This window comes from Taudactylus pleione, unplaced genomic scaffold (genome assembly GCF_031769625.1).
Source record: "Taudactylus pleione unplaced genomic scaffold, aTauple2 ptg000095l, whole genome shotgun sequence".
NCBI lineage: Eukaryota > Metazoa > Chordata > Amphibia > Anura > Myobatrachidae > Taudactylus > Taudactylus pleione.
Genome location: NW_028284497.1, coordinates 17,352,172 through 17,378,093, shown reverse-complemented (window position 1 = coordinate 17,378,093; position 25,922 = coordinate 17,352,172). Strand labels below are relative to the sequence as shown.

At 41.9% G+C, this 25,922-nt stretch overlaps 1 protein-coding gene across 1 annotated transcript in view; it reads right to left on the bottom strand.

Moving 5' to 3' along the window:
* The window catches only part of SPTLC1 (serine palmitoyltransferase long chain base subunit 1), a 75,023-nt gene that overhangs the window by 28,893 nt on the left and 20,208 nt on the right, over positions 1 to 25,922 (bottom strand). Inside the window, exons 5-7 of the mRNA XM_088470040.1 lie at positions 24,004 to 24,076; positions 8,587 to 8,719; positions 6,146 to 6,275 (exon numbers count right to left, since the gene is read on the bottom strand). Coding sequence (XP_088326166.1) covers positions 6,146 to 6,275; positions 8,587 to 8,719; positions 24,004 to 24,076 — 336 coding nt within the window. The remainder of the gene's footprint in view (positions 1 to 6,145; positions 6,276 to 8,586; positions 8,720 to 24,003; positions 24,077 to 25,922) is intronic.

The window sequence follows — 25,922 nt, the reverse complement described above, 5'->3', positions numbered from 1 at the left end:
TCAGTGTCTGGGAAGGCTATAAGCGCTGTGTACACTCACCCAAAATGGCCAGGTACGCAGGGGGACTGGGCTCACTGACATCCTAAGAGTTCTGCAGCACCACAGAGAGAAAATGGCCACTGGAGACCTCAGAAGAAGCGTGGCCCGCGGAGGAAGCAGCTCAGCGACGCCAGACTGTATTATTGAAAGGCGCGCTGAGCTGAGGGGAGGAGCCGCTAGACAGGGAAGGCTTCCTCCCCTGGCTAGCAATTAACCCCCCGGGATGCCGGCTCCCGCTGCCGCTATAATCCCTGGTGGGCTGTGGACACACGGGGTATGCCTCCATGGAGGGGGAGCCCGCCGCCACCGCTAGCGCCTCCGGTCTGTCCCCAGAGACCGGAGGCATAAGGCTGCATACACACGTGGATCACCGCAAGCGGTGACCACGCGACTTACCTGTCCCCGTCGATCCGGCAGCAGCCCAGGGATTCCTCCAGAGCCCGGCTAGTACAGACTCTGGGGTACCGCTGCGATCCCCAGATCTGTACTGGCGTCGCAGCGCCGGCGGGGTGTAGGAGCGGCAGCTCAGACGTCCATTGGACAGTCTGATGCTGCCGCTCTGAAGAGTAGTAAAAAATAATAAAATAAAACTCTTTTAAGCTTAGGGGCTGCTAAGCAGCCCCCCTGCAGTAACGGTGACCCAACTCCGGCCGGGCACCAACTTAAACTGAGGTGCCTCTGGCTGGGGGGCGGGGTTATAGGGAGAGTGGACCCAAGTGCATCCTGGGAGCTAAAAGCTTTAACTGCGTGGTGCCCAGATTTGGTTCCCAACCTATACCCCAAGGTCAACCCTGTGGACCCCCTATGGACCCTGAAGTAGAAACAGTCTTTATTGTCTAATCTTTCACAAATATTCCTTTACTACAGTTTAACATTCCCATGTGGGGCTTTGTGCATTTTTGTCAGCCACAAATAATGTCGAGCTTTCCCTAATGGCATAAATCACTGTGGTCATTTCTCATGTAACACTTGAAAATCAGTTTGGAAATGGCCAAGAAAATAGAGTGAAGACATGATCAAACACACTGATTTCTGTACATTTATTTAATCAACTTTTTGTTAGGATTTTTTCTTTAATTGACTGCTTTTGCAAGTACTGTTGCATACATAGGAATCCACAAGTCTGCTACCCTTAAAATGTGCAATAAAATGTGTGTGATCCCTTTTAGTGTAGGCCAATAGGTTTCCATCACCTTTGTTTTTCTTCTGCTCTTACTGCAAAGGAAAAACAAATAAAACACAGTTTTATCTACAATTTGGCTATTACTAGTTATTCTCTGTGATTTGGATGCGTGAGCTATATACCTAGTGGGATAATTTACCTCTTTACTGGAGCTGTGTACATTAAATCCTCATGTTACATTTGTATGCAATTTGTTACACCACATTAAAGAGAGACTGACCTTATATCCAAAGAAGTTATTATTACTTCTAGTTTTATTGGCCAGTTGAGGTTACTAGGCCTCATTTTTCTAGTGTTGTAAAGTAGTCAAATAATTATCATATATTGCCACAAGTGAGATTTACATGGATACAAGATTTAGCAGAGAGACTCGCCATAAACTGACATCAGTAAAAGTGTGTTTAGTATAGAGGTTTCCATAAAAGATAATTTTCCCTGGTGGAGCAACTTTGTAGCAATCTAGAACAGATTTCTTTAAAATAATTTCCTTTATTAGCAACTTGCCAACACAAAGTCTATTGCATTTATTAATCCAGACCTTTGACCTAGTAGTTGATCTGCTAAATTAATATAAAAATAAAGTAACCTAACTTGTAAAGAAAAACAAGGTGTGGCTAATGATATGTAGAGTTAATTTTGACCTTTGACCCTTGTTCACAATTACTAGTAGGAGTACAGAGGTTCTCAACCCTTCCCAGTATTCCAGAGTTTGGTCATCACCACGGGGGCTGTAGCCAGTTATTAGAATCATTGTTTATTTGCGTAGCACTGATTATATTACCCAGGACTGTACAGAGAATACATAGTCATTCACGTTCTAAATTAAATAGGACACACTGTGGGTAATTTTTTTCAGAAGCTATATACACCTACCAATATTTTTGGCGTGTGGGAGAACAAAAAAAAACAAAAAACAAAACCCGGAGGAAACCCACAAATATACAAACTACACACATATAGGTCCATGCTAACTACTGTGCAACTGTTACAGTATTATTTACTTAATATTTGCAGTGTCAACACTAAAACACTAATTATAACAACAAACAATTGCAATATGCTTTGATTGCAAAACATTAGAAATGTTAAGCTGCCCATCCATTTAACGATGCGGGGACGACGGCACGATTACGATGCCGTCGTCTCCCGCAGGGTGAACTGCATACACTGAACGTTCAGACATTCAGTGTATGCAGATCAATCATCCCCGAACACGGCGGTCGTCAGGTTGACCGTCATGTTCAATCATCGCCCGATGTTAAAAACGACCAGCGGGCGCGTGCATCGCTGGTGGTTTTTAACCTTTTACTGCCCGATTTGTGGGCGATTACCAAGCGATGGAGCGATAACGACCGTCGTTATCTCTCCATCGCTAGGTTTAATCGCCTAGTGGATGGGCAGCATTAGTTGTGTTATCCTGGGCCTCATCTATAGAACTGCTAAGATCATCCACCACATCTCTCAGAGATACACTCAGTGTATTCTACTGTCTACAGATGCAGAATAGGCCTACAACAGAGTGGGCTGGAAAGTTATGACTGGCGTTCTGGGTCCTGTTTGTCTATAGAGAATATTGGCTCTATATAATTCCCCATCTGACAAAAACCTGAATGGTGCCCTATCTGATCCATGTGACATAACGTGACCAGGCACTCATTTTCACAGTTATTTTTTGGTCTCTGTAAGGAGACCATGGTGAGGTCAATTAGGTCTAATTAAAATATCTATGATCTTACACTGGGGATGAAAGAATAAATATCATCATCTTTTCCTACAATCTGCTTGCAAATGTCTCTAACATGGTCACCTTGCTCCCTTGTATGGTAGCCTCATACCGGAGTTTCCAAACCAGCAATAGAGTAACACATTTTTTAACAAATCACTCAAAATAGATTGTGATGAATCTGTTAATCTACCAAAGATATGAGAGGCTGAAGCATACTTACCTCTTTGCATGGCACTCTTTCCATCTTAAATATATGGGAATCAAGATTAATAAAGATCTGTCAACATTTACAAATTAAATTTGGCTAGATATAAAGAGTATCCTGGTTTGGAAGTATTAATGAGGCAAAATAAACAACCTACCAAAGATCTGACAAATACATTGTATACTCATATACCCCTCCACTGATTCCGAAGAGTTCAGAGCTGGTTCATATGGGAGGGAAAAATCCTCGCCTTAGGCAGGATATTGTACATGGATATACACACATGGCCAGGGTACAATTACCCTGTGCAGGTTGATTTTCCCATATCCAAATATTCCAAAATACAGAATTTTTTTGAGTGCGACTGAGATAGTGACACCTTTGCTTCCTGATGTTTCAATGTACTCAAACGTTGTTTGATGCACAAAATTTAAAAAAATATTGTATACACTTACCTTCAGGCTATGTATATAAGATGTATATAAAACAAATGCATTCTGTAATTAGACTTGGGTCCCACTCCCAAGATCTCATTATGGTATGCATATATTCCAAATACGGACAAATCAGATATCCAAAATACTTCTAGTCGATATGGGAGACTCAACCTGTATTAGTTACTAGACTTAAGAACTTGGTGGAAATAATTGAGGAGCCTCAATTGAATTTCTTCTCTTCTGTCTGCACTTAAAGAGTGTTCCTGGTCACCTCCAAATTTACCCCGGTATGTCTATAGCTAAATTTCTGCAAATGGTCCATAGTGGGGGTCATACAGGTGAATCAACTGGTGAATTAGTCGAGGGTTCGGCCATTTTCTGACATACAAGCCGAGACGAGTCAGAATTTTGGAAATATTTACAACTACACCATTACTTAGGTGTTCCTACTTAGGACATAGATCCACGGATAAAATATTAGGGAACCAATTGGGCTCTCTACCCCACTTTACAAATATGTGGGAATTAAGTAATACACGAGGAAGAGTTAAGTTGGTAGTTAATGTATAATAGAGACTTACTACAAGGTCATCGCTAGATGGTACAGACAGTCAAGCCTTTTACACAAGATCTTTTCCTGGAGGTGTAACACCACTCTAGGCAGTTTCCTACACATATAGTGAACTGCTCCCTTTTGGAAGAGGCCATTCATGGCAGACTTCTTGGGATGGAGGTTCCAGATGGACCAAAGTTCTGCCTCTTAAACTTGTGTAGCATTCCTACTCAATGCAAAAAGTATTTTGCTGAGAATCAAGGGTATCCAAGCATAAGCACAGGTGAAATAATTACTACCTCAGTCATTTTGATTTAACCTTTTAATCTTTATTCAACTACGGATATTTTTAAAACCTGGACTGATCGTGCACCTTGAGGACCGAATTTGGGAACCACTGGAATATACAATACCATCTGCAAATGATCAAATCACATTGTTTTGTGCCACTTGGCAACAATGGCTGGAGTTCAAAGAAACAGATTGTTATAAGAGTTATGTTAATAAATACCACTCTGTGCTTCTGACCATGTAATTATTCCTTATCCCCTTGGTCATGCAGCTTTTGCATACCAGCTTCACAGTAGAAATTCTCCATCAGTTGTGATTAGAATTCTAAAAGGGGATGAAGTTTTCTTCTCACCTCCCTTTCCCTCTTCATTCCCAGTTTTCCTGATTTTGGTACCCCTCTTTGGTTCCTTTTAAGTCTTAATTGTAATCCTAAGGGTATATAATAGGATCTTTCTAGCCTCATATGTCTCTTTATACATCCTTCCCAAGATTATGGGAAGGTTTATAACTTCTCATGCTTTCAACTAGCTGGGATACCAGGTGTTGCCTGGGTTGAAGACTGGACCCTGAAGTACACCTGCAGCCTATATTTGCTTACATTGTCCTCGCCTATAACTATTCCATTGATCCTGAAAAGGACCCCACTGTTTGCTAACATGCATGCAAATAGTGGCGTAAGTACCGTGGGTACAAGGAGTGCTGCTGCTATGGAGCCCGAGCTGCCTCTGTGGCCCGCTGCTCCCCCTGCACTCAGTCTCTCTCACACAAACACACACACGGTAGGCTCGTCCAGTATAGGCCAAGAAGGGGGGCGGCAGTGATGTCGATTTGGTGCCAGCCCGAAAGATGCACCGCCAGGCAGACATGGAGAGGCAGCGCCACCAATTTTCCACTGGAGCCAACCCTGGAACCTGCGTAATTTAAGTGTTCTCATTTTTAGGCAGTGTGTGGCCCTGACGAGGTTCAAACCTAGGCAAAAACCTAATCCTGGCCAAACTACACCACCATGCCAAATTTGGTGGAGATAGGTACAAAACTCTGGCCATGCATAAAAGGACAGGCAGACTGTTTTTATCTATATAAAATGAGAGAAAGACTGATTGATTGAATAAATAAAAAAAGCTTCTAATAAAACTTTTAAAAACCTAATTGTGAAAATTTGAGAACTGACAATATTTGGGATAAAGTTGTAGCTACAGCAGAATACCAGGCAGCAATCCCATTGAGGGACCCAGCAGCTTCACTATGGCATCATATATATATATATATATATATATATATATATATATATATATATATCTATCTCTATCTATCTATCTATCTATCTATCTATCTATATATATATACACATATACACATAGTAGTTATTTTAGATATGGCAGGAGTGAACAGAGAGGATTTTAGGAGCCAGTCAGCAAATCTAAGAGCCAGCAGGGTTTTTGATGAGGCCGAGATACAACTCGACAGACATAAAAAAACGAATCCCAAAAGTTAGGCATAATCAGCAAGTGTATAGGCCCACTGTAAGCCTGGCTGCTGGATTTGTCAAGCACAAAAATAAATAAGGTTTCTATGAGTTACCTGGGGTTACTGTTCTTTAAGTGGGTTGCTTAAAGCTTTCCAATACATTCATGGGGTAGAAAGAACGAAGAACAACATACAAATTTATATTTTGCTGCATTTTAGTAATTAATTTCAATAAAGCAGTCACCTTTTGGTCTTCAAGTTCCTGTTCTTTTAACAGTTTCTCCAAGTGATTCATATCGTTGTGTTTAAAGTACTTGATGCTGCTTCGGGAGGCCTGCAATCCCTTCTGAATGGCAAAACATGCAGCTTCATCCCTGGAAACACGAAGCACACATTTACAACAGGGAAAATATTAACTTTTCTACATGAGGAGGCCGATTTGTGTCATTGCCTTGCTAACACTTACTCCAGTTGTGGCGGCAAAGAATATAGAATATTTTAATATATAAAAAAGGTGGAGTGGACAGTATATTGCAATTAAATTACAGCCACCACCCTTCCCTTCCACATTACTAGCAAATTTGATATTTGGTTTGCTTTAATGAGTGGTTACTAAGGGTTACAGCACAACTGTGCAATTTGTAACACACTATTAATGTATCCTCACATCAACTACTCTGGATTGTTACAAAACATTGCTATGGACTCATGGTGATGTCAGCTAGAACTCAAAGCTCAATAAGCTTTATAAAAAAACAGATCTGAAAATACACAGATCAAACTTTGCACCCTGAACTCACAGTTGGGCTATTCTAGTAAAACATATTAAAACTGTAGAATTTAAAGGTTTTTTGGCAGTTCCCTGCTCCCACTAGTTCAATTCTCTCCCAGCACTGGATCATTATCCATGTATATTAAAATATGTTTGGGAGTTTAGATTGTAAGATGTGCACACACATGGTTTCAGTCATATATAAAATAAAATAATTTTGCCCCAGAGCAACACAGCTGCACTTGACCAATAAAAGTATATACTGTAAGGTTACAGAGAATGAAAAACATAACGAAAAAAAAAGAAAAAGGACGCTGCAGCGCAGGTTTAGCCATCTTTCAGCTCTGCCCGCGAAATTCTGATGTGTGAATTCCAGCATGTTGGCTGACAGAACTTGCTGGGATTTTCAGTTCAATGGCTACATGCCTGAAAGTTCAGATTTTCCGCAGAGCGTGCTTAAGTGTTTACAGCCAATTTGTATTGCAATTCACACACTGAATTTAAATATGGCAAGCAAGTGGAGGAGGGGGTTACAGAGCAAACAGAAGGGGAAACATAATAAGCAATGTAAGAATAAGGGGAGGAACAGAGCAAGCAAGAGCAGGTGGGTGGGGAGGGACAGAGCACACAAGAGGAGGAGGGAGGTGTAAGAGCAAGCAAGTGGAGGAGAGGGAGCAACAGAGCAAGGAGGACGGAGTAACAGAGCAAGAGGAGGGGGTAGTAAGAGCAAAAAAGAGGGGGGAATAAGAACAAGCAAAAGGGGGAACAAAACAAGCATGGGTGGGGGCGCAATTAGGGAGAGAGTAGTTTCACCATCTACCCTGCATTAAAAAAAAAAAAAAAAAAAAAATCACTTGCCCAAGTTTGATTAGGTTAGAGACCCATTTAGATAAAACGCCCAAAATGTACGTTAAAGTGTAGCGCAGACAATTAACCAATAATGCTGTTAATACTGAACTTGAATTAAGCAAAATATTTTATATCACCCTCACAATACAATGCTCTATTGATAACTATTCTTACAGACACTCAAGCTGTCTTTATGGACTACACAAGAGAAATGCACTATACACAGCAATAAAATGAATATAGAAATAACCCGACGCTGGGGTGGATAACTTACTCTTACTATCTAATTTAAGCAGCTGTGGAGGGTTGCCAACTAAGTACAAAAATGTATACAGAAAATACACAGCGTTATAATACGACAGAAATAGTAATAATTATGTAATAATAAATTTTATTAAAACGCAAATATAATATGCCAATTAATTTACAATTGATCCACTAAATATCCACTTATCTGAAATAATACTTTATACAAATAATCCTTTAACTTCAAGCTGAATGTGCTCATTGAAATCTATTGAGAAACAATAAATTATAGCCAAATCTGCAATTGTAACTTATTCCAGTTTTAGACAGTATTGCTACAATGTTTCAAACCCACTCCGAAGTAATTAATAGCTCACAGCAATAAATTACTGTGATTTATAGTATCCAGATGATATAAAGAAACACCTGCCAAAGAACAAAGTGATCATTAATTGATTGCCAGTGAGTTTTAATAAAATTAAGTTTTTACGAGTACTACAGCTTCTGCCTAAATATAGCACTGTGTATTTTCGGTATACAGCTATAAAACTGCCTATTAGGGAGCAGGTCTAGTGCAATTCTCTTCTGTGATATCAGGACCATAGAGCTGAATGGGAGGAAAGAAGAACGCCTTGAGAACACGTCCAGCCCTTTGCAAACAGCATCTCCTACAGCACAGAGAAGGGTCTACAAGTAAAAATATATATTCTAAACAACTGCTATATACATTTGTATTATCAGGTCACTTTTAAAACCAAAACATACAGAGGAACAATGAGAGGTAATACTGAAGTACTTTGACAAGTAATAGTACTTACACAAATACAATGTCTCCTCTCTTTGAGTAAGCTGGTATAGCACTTGCAATGGTTGCAAAACCATAGGAATACAGGATTGCTTCTTCTGTTCTCATAAATTTGGCCAATCGTTCTTCTAATTCCAAATGCACATCTGCAAGAAAGGTGGAAAAGGGCGTAGGGGAGAGTTAGTATGTTCAACTCCCGTTTCCAACAAAACATGTGGAAGAACTTTTTCAATGCCCACCCATGGGTTTTCAGTATGGCAGACTCAGCCAATGCCATACATTTTACATCAATTTTATAATTAGTTCCCTTTTTCTTGTAGTTTATACAAAGCTAATTTAAAAGAAACAAAACAAATAAGCTCAGACGTTGAATATCATTCATCCATGTATATATCAGAATCTATATCAAATATTTTCTACCCTCTTTAAAAGCATTGTACCATTATCCATTATTACTTCAGCATTTAGTGACCAGAAAATAACACTATATAGGTGTTAAGGATCACTAACAAGAATCTATTATTACATCTTCAAACAAAATAATTTTTTTAAAACTAGATTATACACTAAGTGGCATATGTATTATAACCATGAGATAATTTTATGCAAGTAGCTATTCGGCAGATTACGCTGACGGAAAAGCAAAAGGTATACAGTGACTAATGCATGTCACTCATGAAATAATGGTTAAAATGACATAATCTGACGGACTTTGAACATGGAATGAGATTTGTCACACATAGCAGTAGTGTAAGCTTTATAAAAACGACTGCACTGGGAATTGATAGAGAGAGGAAGTTATGTACACAGAGTGGACCAGAACAAAAAATTCTGGGTCTGAGCACAAGATCTGTGACCATAAACGACTACTGGACACTCCAGCGGAACAGAGTGGGCAAACTTTTTCGGTCCCACAGATGGGCAACAGCGCATGAAATTACATTAATCTAAATCAGAGTCCAATTCAAATGGCCTCTCAACAAAGTACATTGGTCTCCATATCTTCACCCTACCATCTGCATGGTGTAATTGAAAACGAGATTTGTCAGACCATATGACCCATTTCCAATCATTTACTGTCCAATTCCTGTGCTACGGAGCAAAGTGGAGGCGTTTCAGCCTGATTGCAGTAGATAGCAATGGCATACGGACAGGACTTCTGCTACCGTAGCCCATATGATGTAATGTGCAGCATACAGTTTATTGAAAGGCCATATGTATTGGCCCCAAATTCAGATTACCCGTAATTTGATGCACTACTGACAGTTTGTGGGACTGAACAAGTCTGCCAACTCTCCGCTGGAGCATCCAGTAGCCTTTTGCAACCACAAGCTTTGTGCTCAGATACAGTTTTTAGTCTGCACTCTCTGTACACTGTAATAACTGCAGCACCAAACAATTCACCAGAGCAGCCACTTTGCTAATGCGCACCACACCGCTGCTGAGAGCGCCAATAATCATTCCACGTCAATATCCGTCAGTCACTGCATACCGTTGCCTTTCCATTCTTATACAGATATATACACATCATACGTCAGCAGGATCTGTAGAATAGTTGCATAATATCACCTGGTAGTCATAATAATTTGGTCACAGTGTATATTAACCCCACAAAAGTATAAAATATCCAATGACAGACAAAACGCTGTGCCTAAATAGGAGGTAACTGCAGCCTCAAAGCTAGTAACAAAAAAAAAGGAAAGAGCAATTAAATAGTGTCTGGCAGTAAGGACACTGGGCCTGATTCAGAGATTTACAAAATGCTGATATTTACGCAGATCGAGCGATTGGTAGTCATTGCGCATGCGCTAAGGCCACACTGTGCACATGCAGCGATTGAGGATTCACTCGCAAAATGAGACACATGAAGTGAGAATTTGGGGGGGGGGGGGGTGTTAGAAAATCGCAGGCATGTCAGGACTGGTTAAACACCATTACATGGGCGTGCATAAATTAGCCATTGCGATCTCCTTTGCAGCATGAGAGCTCTCTGCATGTTAGGAGAGCCGTAGTGCTCGAGGTAGGTCAGACAAACTGCGTGGCCATCTGCGTTGAGGTTACCAATGTTTATGCTGCTATACATTGTCGGACATTAGGAGGCAGCAGTGGGTGCCGCTATGCTCGCTTATGCTTTGGAAGGCATTAGCATATTTTAGCAATTGCGATCCGTAAGAGATTGCAGTTGCAACTGCATTAGTGTAAATTTCAGAATCAGGACCACTATTCACACATGTAAATATATTCAAGTGTAATCATTGTAATGTGTTATATTTAGTAAAATAATTGTTGTTTTTAGGAATATCAGTCAAGTAATACTGACCGGGTCAGTCTGTAAATGTTCTAAAATTAATGAATATTAAAACTGCTTTGCTAAATAGATAAAGGATGGACTTGTATGCTCCTTTCTTTAGGAGACATGCTATAATAGAAACAGGAGTCATTACAGTGCAGTATCTTTAGGTATTCTTTGCAGTTACGATTTGTTTCCTTTCATTTTAAACACATATAGGCTAAATCTCAGAAAACTCCTTTACTGTAATCCTTCTATTCGGTATATACTGGGTATACATGCAGAGATGGAACTTCAGTGTTTCATTATAGAGGCTAAACATAGCTAGAAATAAGGTCATTACCTAAAGCTATAAAAATGGCAAAGCCTGCACCATCATCTGTAGAAGAGGCTGCCCATTCTCTACAGCTTCCATTCTCTCCAGTATGCAATGAGAATACTACTTATACAGAATTTGGGCATTACTATATTGCATCCATTTGTTATACAGTAATGAAGCATATATTCAAACTTCAATTGTTCCTGTGAACATTATTTGTTGTGCTTTGTGCACTGCAAATCTGTGTTTGATAATTTATGAGCAGACATATACGGCATATAATTGTAACCATACTTTAAACAGCAGTCCATCCTCATTTCCAAATGCTAAGCCCTACCATATGTACGCACATTGCAATAATAATGCAGCCCATGACTTCACTTCCCAAGTTAGCTTTCAAATGGAAGCTTTAGACAAACCACAGCAAACATGTAACTTTTTCATTTTAAAAAAAAAAAAAAAAAAAGTACATTAAGATTTCCACTTGCTGGGCTGCAAGTTATTTAAGTTGCAAGAGTCACTTTGGAAACAGTAAATTTGTAATGAATAGTTACCAGTCCTCCATATTTAGAAGTAGGGTTAGTGGTGGGCGGTCTCACATGACCATTTCTTTCCTCAGTGTAACATTAAACAATGAGGAATGCTGTTCCTCTGTGATACCAGAGTGATTCAGCTAGTAAAGTTGTGCGCCTTGAGAGTGAACTCACACCGGTATGATGGGGGATCCCAATTCCCTTTAATATTACACTCAGAAGATTTATTCTCCAAATGCTGCGTTATCCTGACCAGAAGAACATACCATCCTAAATTACTCATCCAACACTACACTTCAAGGACATGACTACAGAGGAAACAGAGATAATGTTCATATGTTTTAGTTACTTCCCTAAAGTTAATTTTGAAATAATTTATTAGTTTGACCATTCTGTGCAGCATGATCAGGTAGAAGTCACACCATATGGGAATAACTTGCCCCGATCCCATATTTATTGTTGGGATGCACTGAACCTAGATTTGTCCACTAGATATAGTTTCCAGAAATGAAAAGAACATATCTTAGGGGTCTATTTACTAAGCAGTGTTAGGAGACAGAGTTAAAAGTGATAAGAAAGTGATAAGGTGCCAGCCAATCGGCTTGAAAAATGACAGTTGGGAGCTGATTGGCTGGCACCTTATCACTCTGTCTCCTAACACTGCTTAGTAAAATAGACCCCTGAATCTCTTCACCATTTAAATCATTGCCTGCTTTTTCAATAGGAAAATTAGGAGATTGGCTTGAGATTCAGCTAATCTTCCATAAAATGTATTAAGTACGTATCACTAACAGAAATGCTCACACACCTGAGATGTTGTTACACCAGTTTGGAAATTAGAGGAATAAGAGAGAAGGCAGGCAGTAGGAGTCACTGCTTGGTAAAAGGCATGTTTTCTTGTCAGCAATCAGCTGCCCTTAGTAAAGACCAGGATAGATGGGGTAGCAGTTGGACCACATTCCTACAGTTTACAAAATAATGGTCCAATGTATCAATGGGACCAGCTTTTGATTAGTGGTATCTATCAAAGAGCAGTGTCCTCCCCAGGGCTTTTTTCACATGTGCACAGGCCTGGCATTTTATACACACCAGCCAGCTAACATTAGACACCCAGGGCCGGCCCGACTTATACAAGAGTATGCTGGCACCAGCCAGAGGGCACTGAGAGCAACAGAAATGCTTACTGCATGGAGCCGCCCCCGCCGAAAGAAGCATCCCAGCCGCCTCAGCCCGCACTAGAGTCCTTTAGGAGAAAAGCGCTATATAAATAAAATTATTATTATTACTAGACGCAAGCGCTGCTGACACACAGCTTAGCGGTAAGTGAGATGCCGGGTGGGGGGGGGGGGGACACACACGATTTGCCACTTACCTCCTTTGATCGGGTCAGTACATGACCCAAACACCCATCCACCCCGCTACCTCATAATGCGGCCCAGCTGTAAATAATTCTTGGGAGAACAATGAAGAGTATTATTAAACATCTTCTACATAGTATTTATACTGTAGTTAGAAGCTTAGTAGCTTTGTTATTATTTGCTCACTTCTTCCCTACACATGATGGGCAACAGGCAGCCCTGCAAGACCACCTGTGGCCCCAGTTTCTTTCCACTTGATGCCCAAACACTAGTGATCTCTTTTTATGTCCCACCAAGCTTTAACCGTGGCCCAGTTCGTAATGAATAATAAGCTGGGGCTAAACGTGAAGCCTGGAGAGTCAAAGTGGAGAAGAAGACTGCTTCTGATATCATGATTTGCCCAGAGCAGCTGACTTCCTCACCAAATAACCTCCGCATCATGTGGCCTCCACAATACAGGAACAACACACAAGCAGTACTTCTGAAATCAAAGAAAGGTCAGTGTACCACCTCCTTCCATGGGAAAAAGCTGAAAGACTCCTGCATACACTAAAGAACAAATCAGTTATTTTATGGCAGTGTTTTATTAATATATTAATGATTGGTCACAATGGAGGATTGAGAGTTTTGTTTGGAGTCTGAGAGATATTGGTATCCGGATTTTGTTTTAGAGCAAGTGGCAGGTATGAGAGGTGTTTGGAGGAATGGGCATTATGGTGCAAAGAGGGTTTTTTTGGCAAGTGTAGAAATCTGATGGGTGCTTTGAAGGGGATGTAGTTGACATCCCGCGGTTGGAATGTTGGCACCTGAATCCCGACAGCAGACAAAATCCCGGCACCAGCAACCCGACGGTACGTATTAGGGTGGGGCACTAGTGGGAGGGTTACGGTATTTACCAATTGGGGTCGGCAATGTCACCCATTCGGGATTCCGGCGTCTGGATTCTCACCGCCGAAATCCCGTACCCAACCCCTTTGGAGAACATGTGGAATAATTTCTAAGGAATGTGTAGTCTAATTAAACGTATTATTTTAATTTATTAACGAGATTAGGGTAGTAGTAGTAGGTTGCCCTTCATATGTAGATAATGGACTCAATGGGTCAGGCTACACACACCCATGAATAATAGACTTTCTCCCTGTCATTCTGAATTTGAACAACATAGCAAGTATTTCCCTCCTCTACTTTCTCCCATTTTCTCAGCCAAACATATGGTAAATATGGGATAACATAAGTGTAACGCAGAAGAGAATCTATGTATGCAAAATACATTGAAACTGGAAGTGGAGGGCCTACAGCAGCAGACCACACAGGTTCCACTTCTGTCAGTTGAGAACAGGAAACTGATGCTACAGTGGGTACAGGGCTCATTGTAAAAAAATAAATAACCTGGTCTGACAAATCTTAATTTCTCCTGTGACATGGAAATGGTAGAGTCAGAATTTGGCATAAACAACTTGAATCCATCCAGTCTTGTCAATATGTCCGACTGGTGATGTTATGGTGAAGGCAATGTTTTCTTGGCACACATCAGGCCCATTAACATCAACTGAGCATATGCACCTCTGATAATTAAAGTGTAGGAAAATGCATTTTATTCCACATTTTAAGAGTGAATCAGTGGGTTACTGCGCATTACCAGAGGTTTTACTGTGCGGGGAAAAAGCTAAATAATTTTATAGCTTAGTGAAATACGTAGTTTTTCCATTCACGGTAAATCCTGCACCTAATTGAATATGCTCCTTAAAAATATTAAAAAACTACTGAATAGTGAGTTGCAACTAGAGCCGCAACATCTTTACAAAGAAAAAAAAAAAAAAATCTGTGAGATTTACTAAAATAATAACAAAAAGCATTAACTTGGGGATGGACATAAGCTACAAGCCAGTTAATTTAGGTTTGTTCAAATTATTAGGTGCATTTTAGTATTGATAGATGCACACCTCTGCTTTCTTAAGCCGTTACACCACATTACCAATGATACTTCTCAGAGTGAGTGAGAATTTCTGACCTGAAGCATAACAAGGAATTCAAGGGCAAGAGAGTTTATATTAAAAAAAAAAAAAAAAAAAAATCAAACATTAAATGTGCTTTCATAATAGAGAAAAGTGGCTAAGGATCGCCTTCTAATGGGCATGTACGGTATTGCGCACACATTAATAAAACAGTTTCAATCCATAAAGGTCTTTTATACAGTCAGGTGCATAAATATTGGGACATTAACAGAATTTTCATATTTTGGCCTCTATTCACCACCACAATGGCTTTGAAATGAAACAAACAAGATGTGCTTTAACTGCAGACTTTCAGATTTAATTTGAGGGTAATTGCATCCAAATCAAGTGAACGGTGTAGGAAATACAACGTTATCTATATGTGCCTCCAACTTTTTAAGGGGCCAAAAGTAATGGGACGCAAAAGCTATTTCATGGACAGATGTGGGCTATTCCCTCGTTATTTCATTATCAATTAAGCAGGTAAAAGGTCTGGAGTTGATTCTAGGTGTGACATTTGCATTTGGAATCAGTTGCTGTCGACTCTCAATATGAGATCCAAAGAGCTGTCACTATCAGTGAAGCAAGCCATCATTAGGCTGAAAAATCAAAACAAACCCATCAGAGAGATAGCAAAAACATTAGGTGTGGCCAAATCAACTGTTTGGAACATTCTTAAAAAGAAAGAACGTACCGGAGAGCTCAGCAACACCAAAAGACCCGAAAGACCACGGAAAACAACTGTGGTGGATGACAGAAGAATTATTTCCCTGGTGAAGAAAAACCCCTTCACAACAGTTGGCCAAATCAAGCACACTCTCCAGGAGGTAGGTGTATGTGTGTCAAAGTCAACAATCAAGAGAAGACTTCACAAGAGTGAATATAGAGGGTTCACCACAAGATGTAAACCATTGGTGAGCCTCAAAAACAGGAAGACCAGATTAGAGTTTGCCAAACAACATCTAAAAAAGCCATTACAGTTCTGGAACAACATCCTATGGACAGATGAGACAAAGATCAACTTGTACCAGAGTGATGGGAAGAGAAGAGTATGGAGAAGGAAATGAACTGCTCATGATCCAAAACATACCACCTCAAAAGCAGCAGAATGAATTCTGAAGTGTTTCGGGCAATATTATATGCTCATATTCAGTCAAATGCTTCAGAACTCATTGGACGGCGCTTCACAGTGCAGATGGACAATGACCCGAAGCATACTGCGAAAGCAACCAAAGAGTTTTTTAAGGCTAAAAAGTGGAATGTTATGCAATGGCCAAGTCAATCCCCTGACCTGAATCCGATTGAGCATGCATTTCACTTAATGAAGACAAAACTGAAGGGAAAATGCCCCAAGAACAAGCAGGAACTGAAGACATATGCAGTAGAGGCCTGGCAGAGGATCACCAGGGATGAAACCCAGCGTCTGGTGATGTCTATGCGTTCCAGACTTCAGGCTGTAAAGGATTTGCAACAAAGTATTAAAAAGTGAAAGTTAGATTTAGGATTGTTTAGTTTGTCCCATTACTTTTGGCCCCTTAAAAAGTGGGAGGCACATATAGAAACCGTTGTAATGCCTACACCGTTCACCTGATTTGGATGTAATTACCCTCAAATTAAATCAGTCTGCAGTTAAAGCACATCTTGTTTGTTTCATTTCAAAGCCATTGTGGTGGTGAATAGAGGCCAAAATATGAAAATTCTGTCAATGTCCCAATATTTATCCACCTGACTGTATATGAAGGAGTACTACTTAGTATCTATGGTCGTAGATGCAGCATCTCAAGGTTTTTTTTTCCTCTTGTATTATCTCTGCTGAGAGGATTCACTACACTTTATGCACCCACAGTGAAATCATGGCTGCTGACCATTTAAAGGTGTACAAATGCTGCACCCCCTGCAGTATATGCATCACAGAGCAACAGAGAAGCAGACAATGGCTAAATCACGGGTGTTTCAAAAATATATAAATGTAATGTCTTCTCTTAAATAAAGGGTCAATATACCAACTTTGCTTAATGTCGTTACAGTGGTCGCTAGGATGTTCCAGCAACCTCCAAAATCTGTACAGGCTGGTACAGATGAGTGTGGTTTCCTAGCATTTGCTCCTGCTTTTGAGACCATGCAGGCATGCTGATAATGCTTCAGAATTGCTGCAAACTACAGATTATATAAAGGCTAAAGAAGCATGGATCATAGCGATAATATGGCAATAATAAAGTGATAAATTAGATACCTGCACTTGAAAAATGTGGTAATAGTGTTTATAGTCCTTATTAGGAAATGACGAGACAAAGCCATAGGAACTGACCATACACTCAGACGTTTGTCGGAAGACTTGCCTTTGTTAACGATTTTTCTTCGAGGTTCATAGGGTCCACAGGGATACCATGGGGTATGTAGTTGGAGTAACCCATTGCACCAAACAGCTACAGCTTTCAAGCTCCCAGCATGCACAGGACCTCATCCCTATATACCCTGCCCCCAGCCATTCCGTTTGTAAACAAGCCTAATGGCAAGAGACGGAAAGTGGAGAAGGAAGTACAATGTACACAAGAAACACTCAAAAAACAAAGAGGGAATTGACAAAAGAGAAAGGAACAGAGTTAAAATAAGAAAGTCTACCATAACTCTTATTTTCTTCTTCAGGTTTCATAGTGTCTACAGGGATACCATGGGGATGTCCTAAAGCAGTTCCCTTCAGAGTGGGAACGCTCCTGAGCAGAGAGGAGAATCCACCGCCCAAAGGAAGCATCCTGGGAGGCAAAAGTATCAAATGCATAGAATTTGATGAAAGTGTGGACCGAAGACCAAGTCGCTGCCTTGCACAACTGTTCTGCAGAGGCGCCATGTCTAAACGCCCACGATGGTCCCACAGTCAGACTAGAATGTGCTGTCACCGTGTTCGGAACAGGGAGATCAGCCTGAGTATACACATGAGAAACAATCATACGCAGCCAGCGAGCCAGTGTCTGCTTGTTAGCTGGCCAGCCTCCCTTGTGGAAACCATAAATAAAAAAAGCGCATCTGATTTCTCAATGGAGTTGGTACGATTCACGTAGATACAAAGAGCTTGAACCACATCCAGTGAAGCTTCGCCTACTGAAAGGCCAGGACTACAATCTCTTCATTCAAATGAAAACGGGATACCACTTTCAGAAGGTAACCCGTCCTTGTACAGCTCTATTTTGGTGAAAAAAAAAAAAATCAAAAATGGAGAGCGACATGAAAGTGCTTCCAAATCAGAAACTCTGCAAGCTGAGGAGATAGAGAGTAGAAAAAGCATCTTCACTGTCAACCATTTGGAGGTCCACTGTGTCCAAGGGTTCAAAGGGGGGAGCCTGCAGCGCCCTGAGGACAAAGGATAAATCCCTGAGTGCCACCGGAGGGACATAAGGTGGAGAACACCCTGCAAAAAAAGTTGACATCCGACAGGAGAGAGATTCTGTGCTGGAACCAAACTGACAATGCAGAAATCTGAACTCTCAAAGTAGCCAGGCAGAGGTCTAGTCCAGCATGCAGAAAAGCAAGAACTCGGGAGACCCTGAAAACGTTAGGGTCATATATTCTGTGGGCACACCAACGAAAAAATGAATGCCAAATCCTGTGATCGATGCCGGCCGAAGCAGGCTTCCTTGCCCTAAGCATCGTCTGGATCACAAAAGTAGAAAAACCTTTGGCATTTAAGATGGAAGACTCAAGAACCATGCCATCAAAGCCAGCTGAGGTAGATCCGGATATAGGCAGGGACCCTGCACTAGCAAATCCGTCCGGAAGCGGACTGTCTATGGATAGACATGTCAGATCCATGAACCAATGTCTCCTAGGCCAGGCCGAAGCTATTAGTATCATCCTGCCGCCCTCTTGCTTGAATTTTCTGATGACCCTTGGGAGGAGGGAGATTGGAGGAAACAGGTATGCCGACCTGAAGTTCCACCTCACTGCCAGAGCATCCACGAAGGCGGCCGAGTGATCTCGTGTTCTGGACCCGTACCTGGGGACCTTGTGGTTGTGACATGAAGCCATAAGGTCTACATCCCGGTAGTCCCCACTTGTCCACCAGGAGCTGAAAAACGTCCGGATGAAGAGCCCATTCTCCGACATGTATGTCCTGACGACTTAGAAAGTCCGCTTCCCAGTTGAGATTTTCTCCGATTTTAGATTTTATTGCCAAGATAGCTGGAAGATGGCGTTCTGCCCAAACCAGAATGTTCACCACTTTCCTCATGGCTGCCTGACTTCGTGTGTCTCCTAGATGGTTGATGTAGGCCACTGTAGTTGCATTGTTGGACTGAATCTGGACAGGCCTGCTGTGAAGGAGGTGCTGAGCCAGAATGAGCGCCCTGTGCACTGCACGAAGCTCCAAAATATTTATGGGCAGGTGACTTTCCTGAGCTGTCCATCTTCCCTGAAAGGTGTGATGACTTGTCACCGCGCCCCATCCTCACAGACTTGCATCCGTGGTGAGGAGTACCCAATCTGGGATCCATAACGAGCGACCCTTGTTTAAATGGATCTTTGCTGCCACCATGCGAGGGAGAGCCGAACTTCTGGCGAGATGCGGATCGTTTCAGATGATACTGACCATCCCAATGAGACAGAATCCATTGTTGCAGGGACCTGGAATGGAACTGGGCATAAGCCACCATGTTGAAAGTGGATACCATGGACCCCAGTACCTGCATTGCTAAGTGAACTGACACTCTGATTGCGAAGCAGTTTGCACACGTAATTGTAGGGCAGCAATCTTGTTCACTGGTAGAAGAATCCTTTGCCCCAGGGAATCCTTTGCCCAATCTGCTGAGTTTTAGAAAGAGAAGACTTTTTCCAATTGATTATCCAGCCGTGCTCTTGTAGACAGGCAATGGTCATCTGGAGATGCTGTCGTAAAAACCTCCGGAGATTGCACCAATATCAGGAGATCGTCCAAGTATGGTAGTATCCAGACTCCTTGTCATCTGAGATGAGCCGCCATGACTGCCATTATCTTGGTGAACACCCGAGGGGCTGTGGACAGACCGAAGGGCAGAGCCTGAAATTAGTAATGTTGCTGACCCACAGCAAACCGCAGAAACCTTTGGTAGGATTGTGCAAATCGGTACATGCAGATACGCATCCTGTATGTCCTGGGAAACTATGAAATCTCCAGGGTCCATTGCCAGCATAATTGACCGTAGGGTTTCCATACGGAACTTGGGCACATGGATGAATTTGTTGAGAAACTTCAGATTCAGAATAGGGAATGAGACCCATTTGGTTTCAGAATCAAAAACAAATTTAAATAACCCTTTCCTTGTTGCGTCACAGGAACGGGGATTATAACCCCTGACTTCAGGAGGTACAAATAGCCTCTTGGAGGGCCAAGGCCTTGATTGGGTCTGAAGGAAGAGTTGTACAAAAAAAATAAATAAATAAACTTCTGTGGTGGATGCCTCCAGAACGTGGGGGCGTATCCAGGAGACCACTTCTCGAACCCAAGCATTCGTAGTTGTCTGATGCCAGGTGTAAGAACACTGGAAAAGTCGGCCTCCTACCCAGAGATCCCACAGGGGGAGGCCCGCTCCATTAGGCAGTGGGCTTATCATCCGGCTTGGAGGCTGGACGTCCGACTGACCAAAATTTCTTGGTTTGCGGTTTCTTGCGTGAATTATCCTGTCTGGAGAAAGACTGTCCCTTTGCCCTTCCTTGCGCGCGAAAGGACCAAAATGACGACTGCCTACTGCCTATACTTAGGGGTAGTTGTAGATTGCAACCCTAAAGATTTAAATGCTGCCAGAGTAGTCACTATGTTATCCAATTCAGTACCTTCCCAGGAAAAAGGCAAGGATTCAAGAGCTTTCTTGGACCCTGTACCCGCCTTCCAGGTTCTCAGCCAAAGTGTTCTCCGAGCAGCAACCAAAGCTGCATACACTCTAGAAGCCAAAAAAACCTGCATCAATAACCGCTTCTTCAACATACGCAGCTGCTTCTCACATTTGGCAGAGATAAGACAGCTGTTCTCTGGTAGCATCTGGCATACACTATCTTCCAGAGATGTCGTCCCTTCTGCCATAGCCGGTCTGGTAATGGCTCCGGATAATGAAGAAAACTATTTGAAATGTGTTTTTATCTGTAACCTCCTTGAGTGAGGCATGTAGAGCTCCTGATCAATCTTGTCACATGAGCATCTACTGTTGGAGAAACTTCCCTTTGTTACATTCACCAGGTGAAAAAGGGTCCAGAGAAGTAAAATTCTTAGTAGCATGGAAACGCCTATCTGCAGTATTCCATGCTAAAGACCGGAGTCTTGGACTTAGATGGTACCTCCTCTTCCTCTATATACAGGACAGATCTAACCGCTCTCACCAGAGAGGGGACATCCACCGAGGATTGGTGGTCTTCCTCAACTGAGTAAGAACCAGAACTCTGAGTATCAGAGTGTGATGATGATGCAGTGTCAGGATCCTGAGGCAACCCCTGAAGGGATACTCTTTTATGCCCTTGTTTTACTGCAACTGGTCTATTCTCTTGCATTACTAGCTGACCGGCTATAGACGGCAGCAAGCTCTGACTAGAGTGAGCATAAGCATCAAACCAAAAACGATTCATGGGAGACATACATAGAAGGATGTAAATGCTGTGGGTACCCCATAGTGGGAGTCAGTACTGTTGCCGGAGCCTGTGCAGCTGCTGCACGGTCCACTAAATGTAACAAAACCTGAGACCAAGAAGCCACCCAAGGTGGTTCTTGTGCAGGTGCTTGTTTGGAGAGGTGGCGGTATAAAACAGGCACCACACAAACCATCTTGCACAAAATCCTGCTCTGACAGGCCTGCCAAACAGGATTTACATGATACCAGCACAGAAGGCTCAACCTTCCTTTTCTCCTTGCCTTTAGACATAACAATGTATAATGGGTATAAGGTATAAATCCAATTTGACAGTCTTCACAAGTAAATGTGAAAAAGACAAATGAAAAACCCCACACACACCTGTCTTCATAAGGATGAGGAGAAACACAGTGATAGATATATCTGACAGTTTAGAAATAAACTGCAGTATGAATACAGCAGCTAGCATTACAGTGACATACAAGGTATATATAAATGCAAATGGGCTCTGAATCAACTGACCAAACCCCCAGAGGCTTGGTTATATATAGAGCACTATATACCAGACCCAAGAGAGGTATACAGGAAGACTGACCCAGACCTTCTGAGAACCAACCGTCTTCAGCAGAGCACCATAGGTGGACTGTGAGCGTCTCACTACACGAGGTGGTGTGAAATAACAAACCAAACGTGGGAATTCACACAGGAAGTTGCATCTGGGTTGGAGGAGGAGCAGCCGGGGGAGTGCCTATCTCCCCTAAGCTGCTTAACGGCACGGGTATGCTGGCCTCACAGTAGTAGACACTACTAGTGCGTTGCTAGTGTCTACTACCTGTCCCCGGCGTCAGACAATAAGGCCCTGGCGGTCATAGTGAGGAAGCGGCTCGCAGGCCCTCACTAGCAGCAGAATTTGGTGAGTCTCCTACACCGAAAGGCAGGACTGCAGCGCACAATTCCCCTAAAACGAGGAATCACCTTACCTTGCCATCTCCTTGGATCTTATTGCAGTCCGGGCCCCAGAGTTGCTACTAGCTAAGCTTCGCTGTGACCCGCCAAAATCCCAGAGGCATATAGCGTTACTGACGTTTCGGAATCAGCGGAGGTAGAAGGAGTCGCAGTACAAGCTTCCCCAGGATGCTTGTTACTGCTTAACCCCCCAAAAAAACCAAAAACTAAGCCTGGGAATTCCTAAGCAGTCCCGCTGTTCTAAAAGGTGCGTCTGGATACTTGCCGAGGACCAAACAAATAAAACTGAATGCCTGTGGCTGGGGGCGGGGTATATAGGGAGGAGGTCCTGTGCATGCTGGGAGCTTGAAAGCTGTAGCCGTTTGGTGCAACGGATTACTCCAACTACATACCCAATGATATTCCTGTGGACCCCATGAAACCCGAAGAAGAAATATATATTAAGCATAGAGGCTGCATTTTGTTTATCAAAGCAATAACAAGTTTAGGGACATTTTCTGTGTTTTCATGCGAGTGAATGGGGATAGTGACTGTAAATGCAGTGTTGGAGCCTAAAGAAGTGCACAATAAACTTTAAATATTGTCCGAAAAAACATTTAAGTGGCTTTACCCTAAATATATTGCCCATACCAAACAGCTTTGGTAATTGCTTTGCTTCCAAATCTTCTATAAAATCCATTTTCCAATATACCCAGAGTATACCATAGGGATCAATAATTCAGTAATACATGATAGAAGATACCCACTTATGAATAACTTCTCAGGCAGCCAAACAAAACTATTTGCATGTGATGAAACAACCAGGGGGAAGGGCATAATAGGAGTGGGGGAGGGAGTGTGGAGCTCTCTTTAAATACTTTTTTCAGCCCTGACTAAACGTATGAATTTGCAGTGGTCTTCTTGTATCCCTTACATTAACTAGATCTATACACAGATTTGCAGTGTGGTTCACTTCCTTAATTATGTAAAATAAATTGGTCCCAATAAAATAACAAATGTGTTTAAAATGTCCAGGCAGTTTTCCCAAGTGGAGACACTCCAGCAAGATAATTAACGCCCCCAGGCAGGCACTACAACCATATGTGGTCAAACAACTAAAAAAAGAAAGACAAGGGGCACAAAAATAAAGTGGAAATATACAGAATTAAGTAAAACCTGCCATAACAAAGTCCACGTAAGAAACGCAGAGGTGTGGTCTGGCACAAGTTGTACTCCAGGTGAGCTGTCTGGTGAGAATTATCTTCTGTCAGTACAGATAGGCATTTTTCACTATAAATTTTTTACCATGTTTGTAAAAAAAAAAAAAAAAAAAAAAATTTGTGGAAGAAGATACTGCTCCTTGCTGTTCTGTATTTGCCTTAAGTCACAAAAGGGGCTACTCACCAAATGTACCGTAAAACCCTCTCGGACCACATGTCCCAACACCATACTTCCTAAGCGATGCCAATGCTGCACTCTGAAGTGATGGAGAGAAGGAAAGCAAAAAAATAAATATAAAAAAATTGACCCCAACACTATTGCAAATAACTAAACTAACCATAACTACAGTACTTAATTACAAAATAGGATGATTTGTACATGTTATCAGTGTTACATCTACAACTTTTCAAATAGGTAATATACTAAACAGACAATGTTACCATGCTGAAAAGCCAGCATCAGAAAATACAAACATTAAAATAAGATTAAGGGACATTCAATTAGGTGCGAAAAGTCCAGTGCTTTTCGCATGCCAGACTTTTCGCCAACATCGCTGGTTTTCCATGCGAAAAAATATCGTGCTTGTCCCCGCTCATCCCATTATTCAAATAGAAATCGGCCACAACGGGACCCGGCGAAACGCAAACAGGCGAAAAGTGCTGTCGGATTTGGGGAAAAAATCCTGACACCCCCCCCAAAAGTTGCACTGACATTGGAGATCACTATAGGTACCTCAGAATAGCCCTGCTGAAGGTATTTGGGGTACTTAAATGCTCTCAATAGCTGCTAATTAGCATCTTTGCAGAAATGGTGAAGAATAGCATTGAATCAGGTTTTTTGGCAGAAAAAAAGTAGTCCCAGCGAATTTGGGGTACACGAAAATGGGTGTAAGCATAAATTTAAAATTGCTAAAGTGAAGATTTAAAAAAAAAAACATTAAAAAAAAAATACACCGGCCGCAACAACCTGTAAACTTAAAAACACCTGGGGAATACTTGGGGACCCCCCTGGAGTCTATTTCGCTAGTTTTTAAATCTGTCCCCAACATTGGACTTTTTCGCCCCCAAAATGAAAGTACTTTTTGGGGTGATCTAAAGTATTTTTAAAACTTTTTTTGATGCAGTTTACCTTTGGGGGACTGTCCCAAGGGTGCAGGGGGTGTTTTCCGAGGTTTGCACCCCAAAACCCCAATTCTGCACTTTTTTTTTTCGACAGCTATTCATAGGCAAAACTTTTTCGCAGGTTCCATTGCATTGAGTTTGGCGAAAATTCTCTGGAATTGAATACGGAGGAAACTTATCGCATGGCAAAATGACATCACTCGCGATACTTTATCGCAGAAAACGGCTTTTCGCACCTAATTGAAAACGGCCTTAAATACTTGTCTGTAAGTTTGAGAAAACAATCAACAGTACAAAATATAGGTATAACAATAGTGTTTAATGCCCTGTGTATGTAGCTGTATTCACTGCAGTGGACACAGCAAGAATGTGTGTATGTCCTAAAAAGCAGAGTTATGTTAAAACTTACCTTTGTAAAACTCTTTCTTCGAAGTCCACAGGGAGACAATGGAGTGTAGGTGGTACACGGGAGGACCGCACAACAACAGCAAAGCTTTTTTCTGTCCCAGGATGCTCCGGTCCTTCCCCCTTTACCCCACCAACAGCCTAAAGGCAACTGAGAGGCAACTGTATCAAAGGTATAGAACCTAAGAAAGGTGTGGACAGAAGACCACATAGCCACCTTGCATAGTTGTTCGGCAGACGCACCACGGCGGGCTGGCCACAAGGGACCCACAGAGTAGAATGAGCAGATAATATATCCGGCACAGGAAGGCCAGCCTGCGTGTAAGCCTGTGAAATAGTCATACGAAGCCATCTGGCCAGAGTCTGTTAGCTTGCCATCCCTTCTTGTTGAATCCATATAGGACAAAGAGGGAATTTATTTTCCTGATGGAACCAGTACGGTCCACGTAGAACTCTTCTGCCGAGAGGTCTGGTGATTGAAAGGCCGGAACTAAAATTTCCTCTATAAAAAAGGTGGAAACTAGAGACCACCTTGCGAAGGAAGCCATGGCGCGTTCAAAGAACAGCAATGTCCTG